General features: G+C 44.3%; 1 protein-coding gene across 2 annotated transcripts in view; it reads right to left on the bottom strand.

The window, feature by feature from the left end:
* Nucleotides 1-17,520, bottom strand: part of LOC138581359 (gonadotropin-releasing hormone II receptor-like) — a 703,230-nt gene that overhangs the window by 49,884 nt on the left and 635,826 nt on the right. For both annotated transcript variants that reach the window (XM_069652638.1, XM_069652644.1), the window contains exon 3: nucleotides 4,590-4,794. In XM_069652638.1, coding sequence (XP_069508739.1) covers nucleotides 4,590-4,794 — 205 coding nt within the window. The remainder of the gene's footprint in view (nucleotides 1-4,589; nucleotides 4,795-17,520) is intronic.

The raw sequence follows: 17,520 nt of genomic DNA, 5'->3' as shown, positions 1-17,520 counted from the left end.
TATTCCACCTTTCGGAGAATGCCAGGTGCCGTAAGACCACTACGGTGGTGATGGAAGCAGTATACTGTGGTGTCTCAATCCATTGGGAGTGAACAGCAAGAGGGGGTACCAATCCTAGGTCCTGTTGATCCACAGGTAAATGTGGAAGTTCAGAAGAATCCTAGATTAGTTCATAAAGGGTACAGCACTTTTATGCCCTCGAGGAAGGTTGTTAAAGTGGGAAAAGGGTATGTGCATTTGGAGGATGGCTCTGTTTGGAGTAAGAGGCGTGTGGCGGTGGATGGATGTGGACGTGTGGATAAGGATGGGGTGGAATGGGAGGAGGAAACACAGGAAACAGCGATGGATTATAATCCTGTGGTGTCACAACCCATTGGGAGTGAACAGCAAGAGGGGGTACCAATCCTAGGTCCTGTTGATCCACAGGTAAATGTGGAAGTTCAGAATGCTATGGCTCAGGAACCTGATCCAGTTCAACAAAGGGATCGTGTGGGTAGGAGCTGTGGGCGTCCCATAAGATTTAGGGATTATGTTTGTTAAGAGTGGAGTACATTTAATATTATCTATGCTACTTGGATGGTTATATTTGTTAAAGTAAGTGGCATTTATGACATGTCATGTGATGTTGTTTCATTTTCCATTGTTAAGAAAATTTGTAAACATTTTTATCCAAGGGAAGAGGATATGTTGTAATACGCACGGGCTCGTGCATAGGCATCTTGTGGAATGTTGATCTACGCTCAGAATCAACATTCCGCAGCAGCCGTTGAGCTACGGCTCCCCTCGCTCAACGGCTGCTGCGGAATGTTGATTCTGAGCGTAGATCAACATTCCACAAGATGCCTATGCACGAGCCTGTGCGTATTACAACATATACCTATTGGATAGCATAAAGGGGGAGGATCTGGCCATATGTGGCTGCATGTGGCATATCATGACAGTACATAGGCATTTGAGGCTGCACTTTGAGTATGATGGTAGCACAGGCAACAAATGGAATGGGGGGGAGGCTACCTGTCCTTATGAGGTTGCATGTAGCGTGCCAAAACAGTACAGGGCTGTATTATGCTGCACTTTGCATGTGAGTGCTGTACGTGTTTATGTAAGCCTGTCTCTGTCATATGATAAATGAACCCGTCATAAGAGGCTGTGGTGAAAAAATCTGGCAGTGCCTGGTCTTATATGGCTGTGCACAACGCTTCACGACAGACCAAGGCAACATAGGACTCTACATTTTGGCAGCACCTCGGCATATGAGACTACATTAAGCATATGATGACAATACCTGATATGTAATGCTATGACTGGCATCATTGGCAGATGTTGGCCATTGGTAATTGTACTGATGCTATGCCTTTGGCCTATGATGGCTCTGCTTGGTGTGCCCCAGTAACATTATGACTGCACCCATGGCATATAAAGGCCCCGCCCTCCTAAATGGGACAACTAAGACAACTAACTAAATGTATTATTAATAACTTAAGTTGTGCCTGCTTCAGTGTCTATTCAACGCTTATTGTTGTTTTTTACATTCTCGAGTCCACTTCCGCTGATGTGATCAGAGTCAACACTCATGTGATGTCAGTTCCTGTGGTGTCATCGGGTGTGTGATGTCACTTCTGCTACCCCAGGCATTTTGGTGAATCACTGCCCCTGGGATCAGTTGCTCTTATGCGTTTGTTGAGCATGAGCATTGTTGTTCATTGAATGTCAACTCCTTTTAACGATTTCTTAGATAGTGAAGGTTTAGCGTTTATCCACAACTTTACTGTTCAGTGTGGTACTTAGTTCTTATATAGCTCAATTTTCATGTTTACATCAGAAGACATAGCTTGATGCTTTCAAAGTCCAAGACCAAATGAAAATACCTGTTTGCGCTTGGGGAAGAGATAAGTCTTCAATTAAGAAAGTGGAGACGATGGTTAATGTTCCTAATGAATGTCAGTAGATTTGTTCTGAGATTCACTGTGGAGGAGAAGCCTCTACCTGCTTTTCTCTCATGCATTGATCTGGGATCAATCAATTTACTTTGCTTGGGATCATGAACATATTCTTTTATAGAAGAACCAGTCTGGTTCAAGGCTCAGTAAGAAAGGCATTTCCATGAAATCTATTCGGTATTACCCAAATTGACCTTTTACAATTGACCTTTTGTCCTTATTGACCTAATAATAGTGGTCCTAATTGACCTTCTGCACAATTGACCTTTACCTTTATTTTACTTTTTATATATATGTGTGTGGGTGTGTTTGGGGTAATAAATAATATAATAGGAAGGGGTGGGGGAATGCAGGGGTTTTTGGATTTAGTGGTGGGGTTGTGGGGGGTTTCCCCCGCATATATGTCCTAATTGACCTTCATTTCACGATCAATTGTGTAGAAGGTCAATTCTCCCGCGATCAATTGTGAAAAGGTCAATTAGTATACATCCATCTATTCTGCTACTGATAGAGAGCAGTAAGGGTCGTAGGTACGTGATTTTACTGTCCCACTCTCGTTAGCATCTTTGCTGCCGAGTCTGGAGCTTGTCATGACTTTTTCCAGACAGAGCCCAGCTGCAGTGAAAGACGTTGACTGAGCTTGAATGTGACGATGGCCACGCTGTGCGGGTTGCGGAAGATGTAACATGTGCTTATGCAAACTTTGGTGCACAAGGCATGTGCTCGTTTGCTTATGCATCTGTGGCCTCGTTGGGAGACTATTGTCCTGATTGACCCCTAGATGTTGAACCTGGTCCACTCGTTGACGAACTGAACCAAAACGATTGAGACACGTGTTTCCAGAACATGCCAATGGCGAGACCCTGCGATTATGATCTCCTTTGACGAGCTGGACTTCAGCCTCTTAATATTCATCCCAAAGGTTCACCGATTGAACCGAGTGACATAGTCTACTGGACGCTGGATCTAGAAATGTCAGTGTGGAGGTGATCTTGAATATCGTGCAGGCAGAGTGGGGGCTCTTGATGAGTTTTGCACGTGGAAGATTGCTTTGTGTGTACTGTGTGAACATAGTTGTGTACTGCTTGAGACTTTGAAGTAGTTGGTGCTCATCTCCACCAGTATTCAGTCCACACATGTTTTCCTGTGCAGGATTTGAGAGAGGTGTTGAACACACAGCTTTTATTCCTAGCGGTGTATCGGTTCCATTGTAATAGGAACTGAATCCCTAGTAAATTCTGGTGTTTTTGGCACAGCATTGCTGAGAGATTGCAGTTTATCACATAGGAAAGGGCTGCATGGCACTGGCATGATCTGGGCAGTGAGAATGGCTTGGAATAGCTGCGAGCATTGCTTGCTGATCAGGTCAGGGGAGGCTGGTAGTGACGGGTAAGGCTCAGTGATATGTTAACGGGAGATCTATGTGTTCCTGAGTGTCGATAACTGTGGTCTTTGTAAAGATCAAACCGAGGGTGCATCCGTAGGCTTGGGTTGGAACATGGACCACTTTTCGTAGTGCCAGGGTTTTTAAAAATTTGATGCGCTGGGACCTATGGAGGGGCTACCTAGAGCGCAAAGCATTAGAGCACTAAATGTGTAGGTTTCCTGTAAGCGCATAGAATACAATCCATAAACCCACCTGCAACATCAGTATATGTGGGAGTTCATATCTCCTGCAGTTTCCTCAAGCTATGTAGCCAGCACCACAGCCTGCTTCAGTTACATGCCCAGCAAGAATACCTCTAAGTGAGCAGGCGATGCACACGAATGCCCCTGAGAGCAGTGCTGAGCATAAGCCCAAGAGCAGAGAAAACAGTCGGCACAGCCATTATTCAATATGACCTAGTTGGAGGAAATCAGAGAACAGGGTCGGCAACTGGTTTGATAAACAAATCCTTCTTTGAATTTTCTGAGAGCAACGTTATTGTGAGTGCATCCAGTGAACGCCGCAGAGAAGATCTGAGACACAGGGAGGGGCGGAGAGGAGGGATGGCTGAAATCAAGTGGCAGACTAAGGGTGATGGGGACCAACCAAGGTGGACATTTGGCCAATTTCCAACATGCCGGGCCTCTGGAAGTCAGCAGGGGTGCAGCTAGTCAAATGTGGGGGACTGACTCTGCCTCAGCACTGCCTGCTGGGAAATCTCCCTATTCCACTATAACCAAGCATGGCATTGGTAAGGGAAAAGAAGGAAGGAGCTACAAGATAAGGCTGGCCTTTCAGCACACCATTTAGGAAAATCCTGTCTGAATGACCATATGCAAATCGGCTCCTTTACAGTATTTTTTTTTTTCTTATACATATACATTTTTCATAATCTGAAAACCTGTCTTCGTTTATCTGTTCAATGGGTCGGTAAACTACGCCCGTCCCTGTTGCCCTGTGGGCACTTTGAAACACAATTTACTTGATGTATAAGCGCCTTCAAATGCACAGTAAATAAATAAATAAATACATAAATACATAAGACAAGTGAGCCAAGGGGTTGACCTTTTGATCTTGAGGAAAATTGTTGGGGAGGCAAACAGGGAGTCAGGTCAGGGAGTCAGGAGAGTAGAAAAAGGAGGGGAACTGAACGTGAGATGAGGCAAGAGAGATGTATGGTGGTGATGAGGAAGGGAGAGATGTTAAACACATGGGATACCGACCGCACGCTTTCTTCATTTTTCGGGATATTTCCCGGAGGATGCGGGAGTAGCAGAGCACCATGATGAGCAGGGGCAGGAGAAAGAGGCAGGCGAAGGTGAACATGTTGTACAGGGTCTCCTGCCAGTGTGCTTGGAAGCTGCCCACCGTAGCACACTGCACAAAGTACACAGGCTGGGAACGGCTCACGGTGTGGAACACAACCAACTGCGGGGGGAAAAAAAGCAGAAGAGCATTAGACGGCAGGCAGGCAGCCATCATGGATCCCGCAGGGCGGAGAAAAGGGACACCTCATCGCATTGAACCCAGAACAAATGGCATTCACGACTATACTCTACATCGAGTTCACATATTAAATTGAACAGACATGAATTAATGAAGATTAATTTTTCTTGAGCTTCCCCCACCATATATGGCACAGAAATGTGTACCTAATTTACATTTTCACAAAATGATCATCTTTAGAATTGATATTTTGATATTGATATTTTATTTCTATCGCGCGCATACACATGTGTTTCAGAGCGCAAAGAGGCAAGGGAGGGGAACAAGGGAGAACAAAAACAACGATTTTACTGGGCCCAGTGACATTGAGAACGCGCAAGTGCAGGGGAGAGGGAAAGGGAAGTTCATGGGGGGGGGGGAGGGTGGAATTATTCGTCCTTGCATCCATTTTCACAGCATTTTACCAGAGACTGCTCTAGCAGTCATTATTAGCTTCCTTGAAATGCGTCGTGCGTCACTGATGGTTCACCTGATCTACTTACGTTCACGTGCAATATATTTGTTGCTTTGTAGAGTGCTGCATCCTCCGGGTAGTGGTTTCAGAGCGTTTTGGCAAGCAGGTGTTACAATAACCAATTATTACCGACAATTCTGGTATTTAATGTACGTCCTCGGAGGGATGAAGGTATACGTCAGCGTGACGTGTTTCAAATCCCCGCCCCTTCTGCAGCTACTTCCCAACCAGAGGTGCGAGTGCTAATGGTAGAGGTGCCTGTCTGCCCTCCCTTCATCCCATTCTCCTATCCGTCCATTGCGCTCTTTCAACACAACCCCTCCGTAGCCAACACCATGTTCTCCCCTGTCCCTAAACTATACGATCGGGCTAACCCAACCATCCATTTTCCGCTGCATGCTGATCAGTGCATGAAAGTTAAACACAAAGAATCTATGTTCACACTTATATCATAAGGATAATGCTAAGTCCGATGGAAAAGACTGTGGCTGTGTACCCCACAGTAGTAGTCTTCCGTCCTAGTTAGTGATCAGGCCAGACATCACTGAGTCCTTCCTTCATTGGTTCACACTTATCTTTGTAGCCCTAGGAGGTATTGTTACTACGTTGCCCAGCATGCACTATTCTTTTATCACAGTTCAACAGTAGTTCTTTTCACTACAGACACCTGCATGCAAATATTTATATATTATCATTCTTTGGTTCACAGTCCAACAGTAGTTGAAGTCGCTACTAATTCCAGCATGTATTATTCTTTAGTCACAATTTAACATGAGTTCTGTTCACTACAGATTCCAGCATGCAGCATTACTTTCTTCACAGTTCATAGGTCACTTCTGTTTCAAGCAAACCTTATTTTCTTTTTTTTACCACTGCTTAACATGAACTCTGTCCCAGACAGGTTCCAGCATGTCTCATTCTTTCCTTCACAGTTTGCACAGTTGGATTTGCAATTAGACCAGGTGAGAACTTCTCCAGAATATAGCTGGGCTTGCTGGGGATCATGGATTTGCCATTATTTTCATCAACCCCCCTCCCCCGCCGCCACCTGAAGAGCTTACCTTCTCTTTGTCCCCATGTATACATCATCCTTCAAGGATTCTACCTTGAATCGTCCCAGGAGGATAGCTCAGTGGCAACGTGATCACCTTCGAAAACAAGACCGTACTAAGCAACACAGGTTCGATCCCCGGGTCCACCCTTCGAAACCTCTGGGTATCAAGTGCGTTATAAATATGCAATGAAGACATATTCCCTTAACAGCGCCTCGATGCCCCCTGGCTGTGAACTAAATAAATTAAAAAATACCTTCAATCATCATGGACTGGACAGGACAGAGCATATCTTGCTCACACGCAACCTACCAGCCATTCAGTTACACCTCACTATTGCCCCACCCCACAATATTATTGTGGACCAATCCCCAGAACATCTAGGAACCAACCACAAGGGAATAAGAGTCAACCTTAGATGTCAGAATCGCTTCTGTACACGGCATTCCACTTTTACACTTGTGATGCAGTGCGTCTGTGTACTCATGAAAAAAACACACACAGAGTGTTCTCACTCTTGTATTTAGCATTCATGTCTATTTATTCTATAGTGGAGCTAAGTGAGCATTAAAATGGTATGGTCAAGCAATATGCTGTCCCCAATATTAGCAATAACATAGTTGAGTAGCACCCTAAGCTTCTATTATGCACATCTAGGACTAAAGCCTAAAGCTGCCATGATTGGCAGGTTAGTGGACAGGAGATGTGATTCCAGTCCCTGTAATGCCAGTATGTTGCCCAGCCTTCCCGCACACCATGGTTCAGTGTTCCTCCCCACACCAGTTAGAAGCTAGCCTAACAGCAATACATCATGGCCCCTCATGATTGTCAAAGGAAATAGCAAAGAAATAAAAACATTAAAAAAAATACCATATGTGAAAAAAGGCAAAATTCAGCCCCGAAGTATAGAAGCAAGCATACCATTAGAATATGTATTGGCAAAGTAACAATTCTCAGGACAAGAAAGCAGATTTACTGTGCTCTGGTAAATATGCTCGAATAGCAGTTGCTCCTTCGGGCCAAAGACACTCAGTGCTTTCAGCTCCGTGGGTCACCTCTGCCTGACAACGCTTCACTGCATGGCATCTGCTCACTGGGGGTATTTAGGAAGCTCTCTGATCAGCTCTCCTTTAACCCTTCTTCATATGGGGATTTAAACTTATCTAAACCACTCTGGTTTCTTGCCAGCCAATTCTGGTTGGCAGGGATCGAATGGGACCCAAAACAGGCCCTGGAAATATTTTTCAAAGTGGCCCCATATAACACATTTTCAGCAAGCCCAACCCTTTTTCTATGGGAAAATTTGGAAATACCACACAAAAGAGGCCCCGTATGCAGAAGCCTCCTGGGGAATCTCCAGAGTTGCCTATAGGCCAGTCCACCCTTGCTGGTTGGTTGGTAGTGCCATCTGCCTAATCCTGATCCTTTTAGTTGTCCACCTACACCTTTTCTCCACAGCTTAACACTGGTGTTCATGAACAAGACATTGGAAATGATTGACATGGTAGGGTCATAGTCTTGTCATCTGGGTCTCCTGCCATAACACAAATTAGCCAACCCCAACAAAGTACAGCCAGACAGTGCACTTGTCTCTATAACTTACCATTGTTTTCTATGAAAATACATTGAAGGCAGAATATCAGTGCAAAGGAGGCAGCCACGAATTGTTCAAGTGTAGGTCTATTCTGTTTTCTATGGTACGACCATACTGGGAATTAGACTGGGTCGTAAGGGAGAACTAGGAACCTGCCCTTCTCATGCTACACTCCCATGCTCTGGACCTCTGTTCCGGTGGCAATATGGACTGCACCAACTCTCATTCAGTTGAGGAAAGAACTGGAGACCTGCCTCTACCAACAGCACCTTGCTGAACCTAGATTCTAGATATTGCGTGCACACCCAAATTTGTACATTGTGCTGTGATACCTATTCCTAATGTTTACAGGAATAATTGTTAAATTCTCACAACCAATGTTTTACTCTGCGACTTTTATCGTGCTCTATTGCTCCCAATGATGCTCTGAAAACATAGAATAATAACAATAATTAATAATAATACATAATGTCAAATCAACATTTACTCAGTGAGTTCTGTGCATGTGATTTGTGTATGTTTGCAACAAATATAAAATGAAATATGTAACATGTCAAACCAAAAAGTAAGGCATAGCTTTTTATAATACTTGGGGGAACAATACACATACTCTTAAAAAATCTATTTCATAAAAGGTTCCTTCCCGCTCTCTTAGTCACACTTTCTTCTTTAGTGAAGAATCTCTTTTTCCTCTGACAGTCTCTCGTCCGCTTTCTTAACAGCAAGGCATTTTAACTTGCAAAAGTTTCGTCACAATAAAATCTTTCAATATGGCGGTCTATCACCCACTTTCTAAAAAAGAGGGCATTTAACTTGCAACAGTTTCCTCTCAAGTAAATCTTCCTTCTGTCCAGCCGACCCTTTCGTAATTTCATAAAAATAGGGCAATTCAACTTGCAACAGTTTTCTCTAAATTAATTCAACGGAAAATCCCCTCCTTCCAAAAAAAGGATTTTCCTCTCCTCTTGCCTTTTAACTCAGCTGTGTGACTTATGGCCGCGTTTCATTCACTCCTGAACCCCAGGGCCCTGCTGGGCTCCAGCATGCACCCTTCTCATCTCAGCTGTTAGCCTTCCCTTAGAGTCTACACCGCTTGTCCAAGCACCGGAGCCCCATGCCCTCCCCATGGGAATGGTGTTCTGCTCCTCTGGCTCCTCTGTCCTCTGTTTTTGTTCTCTCTCTCGAGTGCTTGGGCAGCGTCAGGTGGGGACAACAATGGTCTCCGACTTACCAGCGACTGCACTGACAGCTTCTGCTCTCCACATGCAGAGACTAGTTAGAGTTCCGTCGCCGTTCTCTCCCTTCAGTGCCTGTTTGGGGCCATCCTCCCTCGCCTCAGGCACACACAAGGTGGGGCACTCGTCCTCACTGCTTTGGAGAGACGTGGTTCAACCACAGCTTTTCTCTGCCATTATGCTTTCAGTGTTCCTTCTTCTTTGGCTTTGCAATGGGTTAAGGACTCCTCTTGCTACAAGCTTTCATTTGAACTTCCTCTAAAACTCCCTTTCAAACCCCCTCCCCCTCTTTCTCTCATTATTTGCTGCACCCGAAGTGCTGCGTCTCAGCTCACGTGCCTACTGAAGGGGAAAATAGATACAGATGACACTGTTTAACTGGTACCTTGCCTCACCTGTCACCCCTTCTTTTTTGATCGTGGTTACTTTGTATTCGTGTTTTATTTACATTGTCATCTTTGATGGTTCTCTTTTCTTCTCCACGCATTCTTATTCTAGCTTTTGGAATTGTTTCTTGTACATATTGTACAAATATGGCACTTCACCCCTATTCCTCCACCAAACGTCTTATAGACGTTTGTCCTTTCGCTCGTGCAGGACACTGATTCTATCCTTCCATTAGTCTTCTGCATTATGCTCGTCACAGGGAAGTCATTCCACCAAAATGCCAGGGGTAGCGGAAGTGAGATCACATGACTGCTGACCTCTGATGACATCACAGGAAGTGATGTCATTTGACCCCACCTCTAAGTGACATCATGGGAAGCGATGGAACACGACCTTTTACCCCTTGACAAAACAAGAAGTGGTCTCACATAGCATTGTTCCTAAGTAGAGTACGAAAAATATGGTTACAATATCGCTGTAACGTGATAAATATTTCATACAAGAATGAATCACCATATGTATTGGCAGAAAAACATGCTATAACTAAAACTTGCGAAAAGCAAAGTACATAGTCGGAAATGCAGGGGCGTTGCTAGGGGGGTGGGGCTAAGGGGGCTATAGCCCCTGATCTTTTGGTTGTAGCCCCGGATAGAATCTCAGGAGCTACAGCCAAAAGACTAGCTAGCCCCCAGTCCCAACAGTTCCAACATCAGCCTAGCCCCGGGTCTTTTCCAGACCTAGCAACTCCCCTGCGGAAATGGATGCATATTCTGCTCCAAATGCTTTTTGAAGTATTTTATGTGCATTGTGAATTTGAGGTGTTTAAGAACAGAGTAATTTAGTGACTCACCCCCTGAAGTGTAGCTGAAATAAACCTTTATTGAGTCTTGCCATTATTGTATAGAATTCCAGAAAGACAAATTATTTGTTATTCCTATTCTTTCTTATTTAGGGTCACTGCTCAAAGTGTTACACTTGTGGAACCCCCTGTTTTTTTAAGAAGCCTGATCAAGAAATCCAGCCACTCTAGAAACAAAGGTCCACTTGGCATTGGCCACAGCCCAGGAGCTTCAATTTGTGTAAAAAAACCTTTTTTCTTTTAGGGGTAGCAAGGGAGACCACAAAGGTAGCAAGGGAGACCTCAGAGGTCGCACGCTCGACCCCTGGCAACCCCTAAATGACATCCCTGGCTCGTCACTCATCAAGGTTTCTTAAGATTCTTTATCTCTGACTTCTTGACATTCTCCATACCTTCTTCGCCAGCCCCTCCCTACCCTCGTTCACTCTGTCCATTTTCCAAGTCCTTCTGTTTTCTGTGCTTCTCCTTCTACTCATTGCCTTTTTCCCCACTTTCAGTTCTGTGCCCAAACACTGACCCCTTTCCTACTGATTCCCACCCAGTCTCTTCTTTCAATCTCTCTTAGGTCTTTGTCTCTTGTTCATCTGCTAAGCAGTACATATCTTAGCATTATCTCACTGCAGTGTGCTGCTGCTTTACAACTGCTTTCCCAAAAACAGCTTTAAATAAAACCAAAGGAGTAATAAAAAAAAGATTCACGGGTACTACCTAGAAAAAGAGAATCTCTATAGAATGTCAATGCTAATGTAACAACATGCAGTCCAAATGAATGGATATCCTGATGCAAATGTCGTCCATCACATTGAAAGTTTAACTTTAATTCGCGCTACACCCCAACTTCACAACTCTTGGTTTAACTATATGATGGAAGTGAGCTATCTAATATTGAAAGCTGGTGGTGAAGTGTGAAGTAGTGATGCAGTGTGAGTTAGGTTTTAATATGTATTGTGATCGACTTTATTTGTATTAGAGAATTATTTCAAGGCGTCTGAGCGTTCTTACCTTAACATTGCCATTCTCAACCTTTGTAGACATAACATGATGTCATCTTTTGCAGATTAACGTTGATGTTCCCAGCATTTGTAGACTTTCTTTTTCTAGGTATTAACATTAACGTTTGTAAAAACATGTTTTTTTCCACTGATTTCCTCTTTTTAAAATTCCTGTGATTTACTGTTTCTTTGAATGTCATTTCTGCATATGAACATTCCCACACGTGGTACGCAAGTGGTGAGGTTCTTGGAGACTATTGTCCTCCATGTCATTCCATGAGGATTCTCTGCCCATACGTTCATTCCAAACTTTGTTCATTTCACGGTTGTTCTTACTGCATTCTGTGTTGGTTGTATATGTTTACTCTGCAGAGGCTTTTGTTGAAAAGTGTTGGGACGCTGAAGCGATCGTTCCTGGCCCCCAAGAGGTTTCAAATGCGGCAAAGGCCCAATACTGTGTTGTTGATGCTTGAGGAGCACATGGGTGTCATGAGGTGGTGGTAGGAGTTGTATTTGGGAATGAGATATAGCGAGAATAGATGTAGACTGCACTATATACGACCGTAGTTTAGAAAATAGCAGCCATCTTTAAATTGAGGCCTGGTGCTGCGCTGCAGCCAGTACAGTAGGCCTGGACACAGAACACAGACTGGGGCGGGAGGGGGACAAGCCAGGCTCACATTGAACCATAAACCTTTCATTATCTCATATCGTTAGCACATGTTACTCAAAAAGAATTTGCTCAGCAAGGCCATGAGGGTGTAGAGTACTCCCGGTACGCAGTTATCCCCAGGCGAGGGCGCAAGCGCCTGACACAGTCCAGCCCAAACCCTAAGGCATAGTGACCAGATGCCCCCATCTCAAGACCCATCCCAGAGCGCCAGCTAGTTCAAGATCCCAGACCATAAAACTGTTCAGAAACCCATTTCTTATAAAGATCACAAACAGAATTTTGAAGGTCCCTGTGACTTGTGCTGCTAGGTGCCAGGGAGGGAAAGTTAATAATGTAGCACTCAGGAATTGCGTTGGGTTTTGCCAAGATAAGATGACCTCGAATGTAGCCTATGCATCCAAGTCTGCAGTACCAGATGCACATCAGGCGTCTGATAGGGAATGTTATGAGTTGCACACTTAATTGCTAATTACCGAGACTGGCACCTGATGACGATGTTTAGAAGAGCCCCACATGGAAGAAGATGGACAGGAGGAGCTGGGACCAAGGACCTGGCATCCCATATGGGAGCAGGCCACCTATGTATAGGGTCACACCACTCAGCAGTGTGGATTTGTAACCTATGTGATGTATGTCAATTGTGACACTTTTTTCCCTTATATGCTGCCATCCATGTTGGTTTCGTTAGAGTGCTCCGTGGCAGCAGAGTTCCTTGTTATCGCGAATTTGACTTTTATGAGAATAAAAACATGTTCTCCTTGCAAGAGGTGTGCTGGGCCTTTTTCCCTAATGGGTCGTCGTATTTTCACAGGTGTGGGCATTGGGGGGCTTCTCTTCAGAGGTGTCTGTGTTTCCATCTATCTTTCGTAAGGCATGTATTTGTGGCTCCCAACCTACTGCAGATTAATCTAACAATTTTGTTTTTTTGTTTTGTTTTTCTTCTGCAAGGTGCATGTGGGTCACTTGTGACCCACTGGGCATGGCTGAATATGTCGATAATTGTTTTTGAGAAATGAATAATCCCGAGTGTCTGCTGATGGGCCGGTATGTCGATCAATTTGCTTTCTTAAAAACATTCTATCTTGAGTGTGTGCGGAGTGGTTGTCCATACGTTCACACGCTTAGTGGTGTCGATAGTATTCCCTGCATATGGTGGGTGCATGTATTTATTCCCCAGAGGTGTCTGTTGGTAACAGTGACTGCAATCTTACCTCATTCAAAGTGTGCATATTGGCGACTCCAAACCAAGTGCAGATGAATTTTACGATGTCTTTCATCCGCATGTAGTGTGTGTGTGTGACTCAAGACCTAATGAGCATTTATGAATATGAAAACAATTTATTTTCTTGCAAAGTGAGTATGTGTGCAGTATGTGTCCATGGATACATTATGCAAATGTACATCGTATTGTTCTATATAGTATTCTGCCTATTTTGTGGGTGAATATGTTTGTTCCACACAGGTTTTAGTAGATAATGGTGTCTGTTGGTCATTATATCAATCAATGAGGTAATGCCTTGGCGTTATAGGTGCTATCATTACTTGTACTGGTGTTTTCATGGTGCAAATGTGATGCATCGTTACCGGGTCTGTGTATTGTGATTTTCTCTGATTGTTTTTTCTACTATGATGTATTATTGTATGTGTCTTTTTTTTAATGGTTTTCAAGTGTTTAATAAAGTTTATTTTTATACTCAGATCCGAAACATTCTAGCACCACCATTCACACTCTCTCCCTACTCCACCCCCTTCTTAGAATTGTGGTTGGTTGGTCATGCCTCACTGGCAGCATGCTTACTGTTGACTCGAGCCCTATTGAGGATGTACATTGTATTTTCTTAAAGTGCCAGGTTTGGGACCCGCCTGCCTTGTTGCAGCTGTTTCACTTCATTTGGCGGAATAGCCGTCCGGCAGAATTTTTTGCAGCATTTTTGTAGGGGGGCAAGTTAGGGTACATTTAAAAAATTAATTTTGGGTGGTTCTTTCGAAGGGGTCTGGGTGTGCGGTCAGGCAGCAATGGGGAGGGGGGCTGCCCGAAAATAAAATGCTGCATAAAATGCAGCAAAAATGGCCAGGCAATAATATGGACCAAATCCAAGTGTGGCTGACCTGATTTGGTATTGTTTTGCAGTGTACACCGGTTCCAAGTAAGAGCTAGGTATGTGTCTGCAATCCCAAATATCAAAGCAGGCAATTTTGAGATATGCATCCTGAAAAGCTGTATTTTTTGGGTCCATAGGAAACACATTGCAAAACTAAATAATTTATTCTACATCAAAATGTTCAATAACCTTTACCATATTTAGCACACGTTCTGAAATATGAGCAGGTCTGCTGCTTGCCAGAGTTGTTGACTTTTGTAGGGGGGAAATTGAAAGGAAGCTAGAGATTGGGAGATTGGGGGAATTAAAGCACAACATGGTGAAATGGTGCCTAGCTGTTTCTATAGGGTGTATTATTTCCCAACCATGAACAAAAAGTGTGGCACTTTACTGCACTAAAAGATTATGTACTTTACCAAAATCTGCAAACCATAAATAACAGGCCTGTGAAAAGTAGAAATACGGCATCTAGATAATATATCACTCCATCCACTATGAACAATGTAGTGAAATATGCAAGAAAACCAGGGGACCAGTGTTCTGTTGCACATCACCTGCAAATGTTGCCATGTAGTTTCAAGGAGATACCCTTAGTGTACATTAAACATGAACAAAATAAAAATTATCTGAAGCCTATTATTCATCCTGTGATGAACATTTAAACATATGACATACATCAGCCACTTATAGTAATCATTAGCTTCACAAATGGCTTATGAGATCTGCTCAAACGATTCATTATGCTGACACAAGGTTTTCTTGTATACTTTTCAAGAGAAATAAAGCTCACCATTTAAATCAGCATTATTTGGTCTATTAAACCCTATTTTGGTTATATCTTTACAATGCCTAGGTTCTTTTGAAAAAGGACTAGTGTTCTGAAACTGTGCGTGTCTCCCCTACAAAGTGAGACTAGATAATATTCATTATTATAACTCTGTTAAATTTCATCACACACATTCATGCTGCATATGTTTGAATTCTGCTTTATAATGGGAATTTAAATATCTATATTTCACTGATGTGTAGAATTCCTCCTGCAAGGTATGGCAGAAAGTAGTCAAAATTTGTCAGAACACACATCTGCTACATGAAAAAATATGACGGAACCTCCGAAATTACAGGGTATGTTCTTTGGGAGTTTCAAGCTGTAAAGCCAGCCAGTGGGAAGATTTAATCTATCAGAAATTGGGATGTTAATATTTATTATTACCCGGCGAGAGTCAAGCAGAATGCAACATGCATTCTGATTGGCTCTCGCTGGGTCCTTACCCGGCCGAGAATCCTTTGATTCTCGCCCGGGATTCCAGCGCCTTGTCCTCGGCGGGGGGCGTGGCAGCCCCTTAGCCAATGAGGAGGCTCGAAGCAGGGCCATCCCCGCTCCGAGCCTCCCCACAGCTGAGAGGCTGCCTTTGTCCCTCGCTGGGGACTCAGGTAAGTTTTTTCTTCCCTTCCCTCCCTCCTGCCCACCCCACCCACCTGCTTGCTCCTGCGTCCCCGGTGGGGGACGATAACAGCCTCCAGGAGTGTGGAGACTCAGAGCGGGGCCATCCCCACTCTGCACCTCCACACGGCTGGATGCTTCCATTGTCCCCCGCCGGGGATGCAGGTACCTTTTTTTTTTCTTCCCCTCCCTCCCAACCCCACTCACCTTATGCTTCTTTTTCTTTTTCGGGAGCGGACGCGCTGGGAACACTTTTGTTCCCAGCGTGTCCGCTCCCGATGGCCGCCATGGAAAGGGAAAATGGACTCCATTTTCCCTTTGCATGGCGGCCATTTTCTTGGTCGTTTCTTTTTTTTTTCCTGTCCCGAACGCTGCAGCGTTTCAGGACAGAAAAAATGCTTTTAGTGCCCCGGTCACGCACATAATGCGGGCCGGGGTAATAATAGCAATATGAACCTCGCAGCAGGGGCATTACCGACTCAGGTAATGCCCCAGGGCCTTCGTTAAGGCCCTCGCTTCACTCGGGCCTGTAACTATGGTCCCCAGGGCATTACCTGATTCGGTAATGCCCCCGCCGCTCGGGTCATATTGCTTAAATGGTGTGAGAAAATGAGAGCCTATTTTACTTAAAACCCACAAGAAAGAGGTGAGGGTGCTCTAGTTTTCTGAAGGCTGCAGAAAGGAGGGAACCTCTTTGAAATTGGATGGGCGCTGAGGTGGGCTGTCATCTTGAGATGCAAAGGACCATGGGCCTTGTCCAAGAGGAACCTGAAGTAGATTTTACACGAGGCAGAACGGAATCATCCCAGTGGTGGATAAAGCAGAGACTAGGGGACCTGGCTGACTAGGGGGGAATACTTCATGGCCTTGAGGATCCCCGCTGGCTCGGTGCTTTAAAACAATCATCCAAAAGTCAGTATACAAAGCCCCAATGTAATTAGACCTATGCCCTCTAGAATCATTGCTTTGCTAAGTCCCATGAATGAGTGGAAATGGAGAAGTAAGCAAAGAATGACTGACTCCATTTAGAATACTTTAGAAATGGTAGTGTGAAGTGCACTTTCTCATTATATTCAAACCTAAATGAGATCTGATTTCGTGTGGAACAAATAGTATTTTCCAATGCACAGTGTCCGATAATCTATAACCAATTGAATGTGAGTAGATGTTGTAGCATGTTAGTGGGAAACATATCCTGCTTTCTAAGCATATTCAAAGCCAAGGGAAGATTAATTTGTACTGGAACCCAATAGCATTTTTGCGCAGGACCCACATTCAGTTGCAACCAAAGCCAAGTAATTGAACCTTACAAGTGGTTTCACAGGTTCAGTCAATAGCTGGGGCTCTGGACCGGTGGCCAATCTCCATAGCCTAACAGAACATTTATAAATCAAGACCTGCGAAAGCCTACTCATTTTAAAAAAAGAGATATTGGGATGAAAGAGAATTTAGTTGAACAACTTCCATTCCCATCGAGAATGATCCATGTTTAAATGACCAGACAAATCTTGCAACTTACATTGGCCCTCATTACGACCCTGGCGGAGGACCATGGTGCAATTTGCACCATGGTCCATGGCGCAGAGCTGTCAACTCCGCCATGGGGGTTGGCGGACTTACCACCCCATTCTGACCTTGGCGGGCGGTAAGTCCCCAATCCCCATTTACCCTTCCCCATTCCCATTTTTGCCCCATAGGGTATAATGGGAGTGGGGAAGGCGTTAATTACGCCACCGTAAATTACGGTGGCGTAATTAACAACAGGTCCCGTAGCGCCATGGATTTTTCCGCCCGGAAAAACCAGGCGAAAAAACCACCATGGCGCTACGGGAACTCGTAGTAAGGCGGAAAGGTAC

The sequence above is a fragment of the Ambystoma mexicanum genome, chromosome 1p, assembly GCF_040938575.1.
Source record: "Ambystoma mexicanum isolate Mex_15411 chromosome 1p, UKY_AmexF1_1, whole genome shotgun sequence".
Classification (NCBI taxonomy): domain Eukaryota; kingdom Metazoa; phylum Chordata; class Amphibia; order Caudata; family Ambystomatidae; genus Ambystoma; species Ambystoma mexicanum.
Note: the sequence above shows the minus strand (reverse complement) of the source record. Positions and strands in the feature narration are given on the sequence as shown.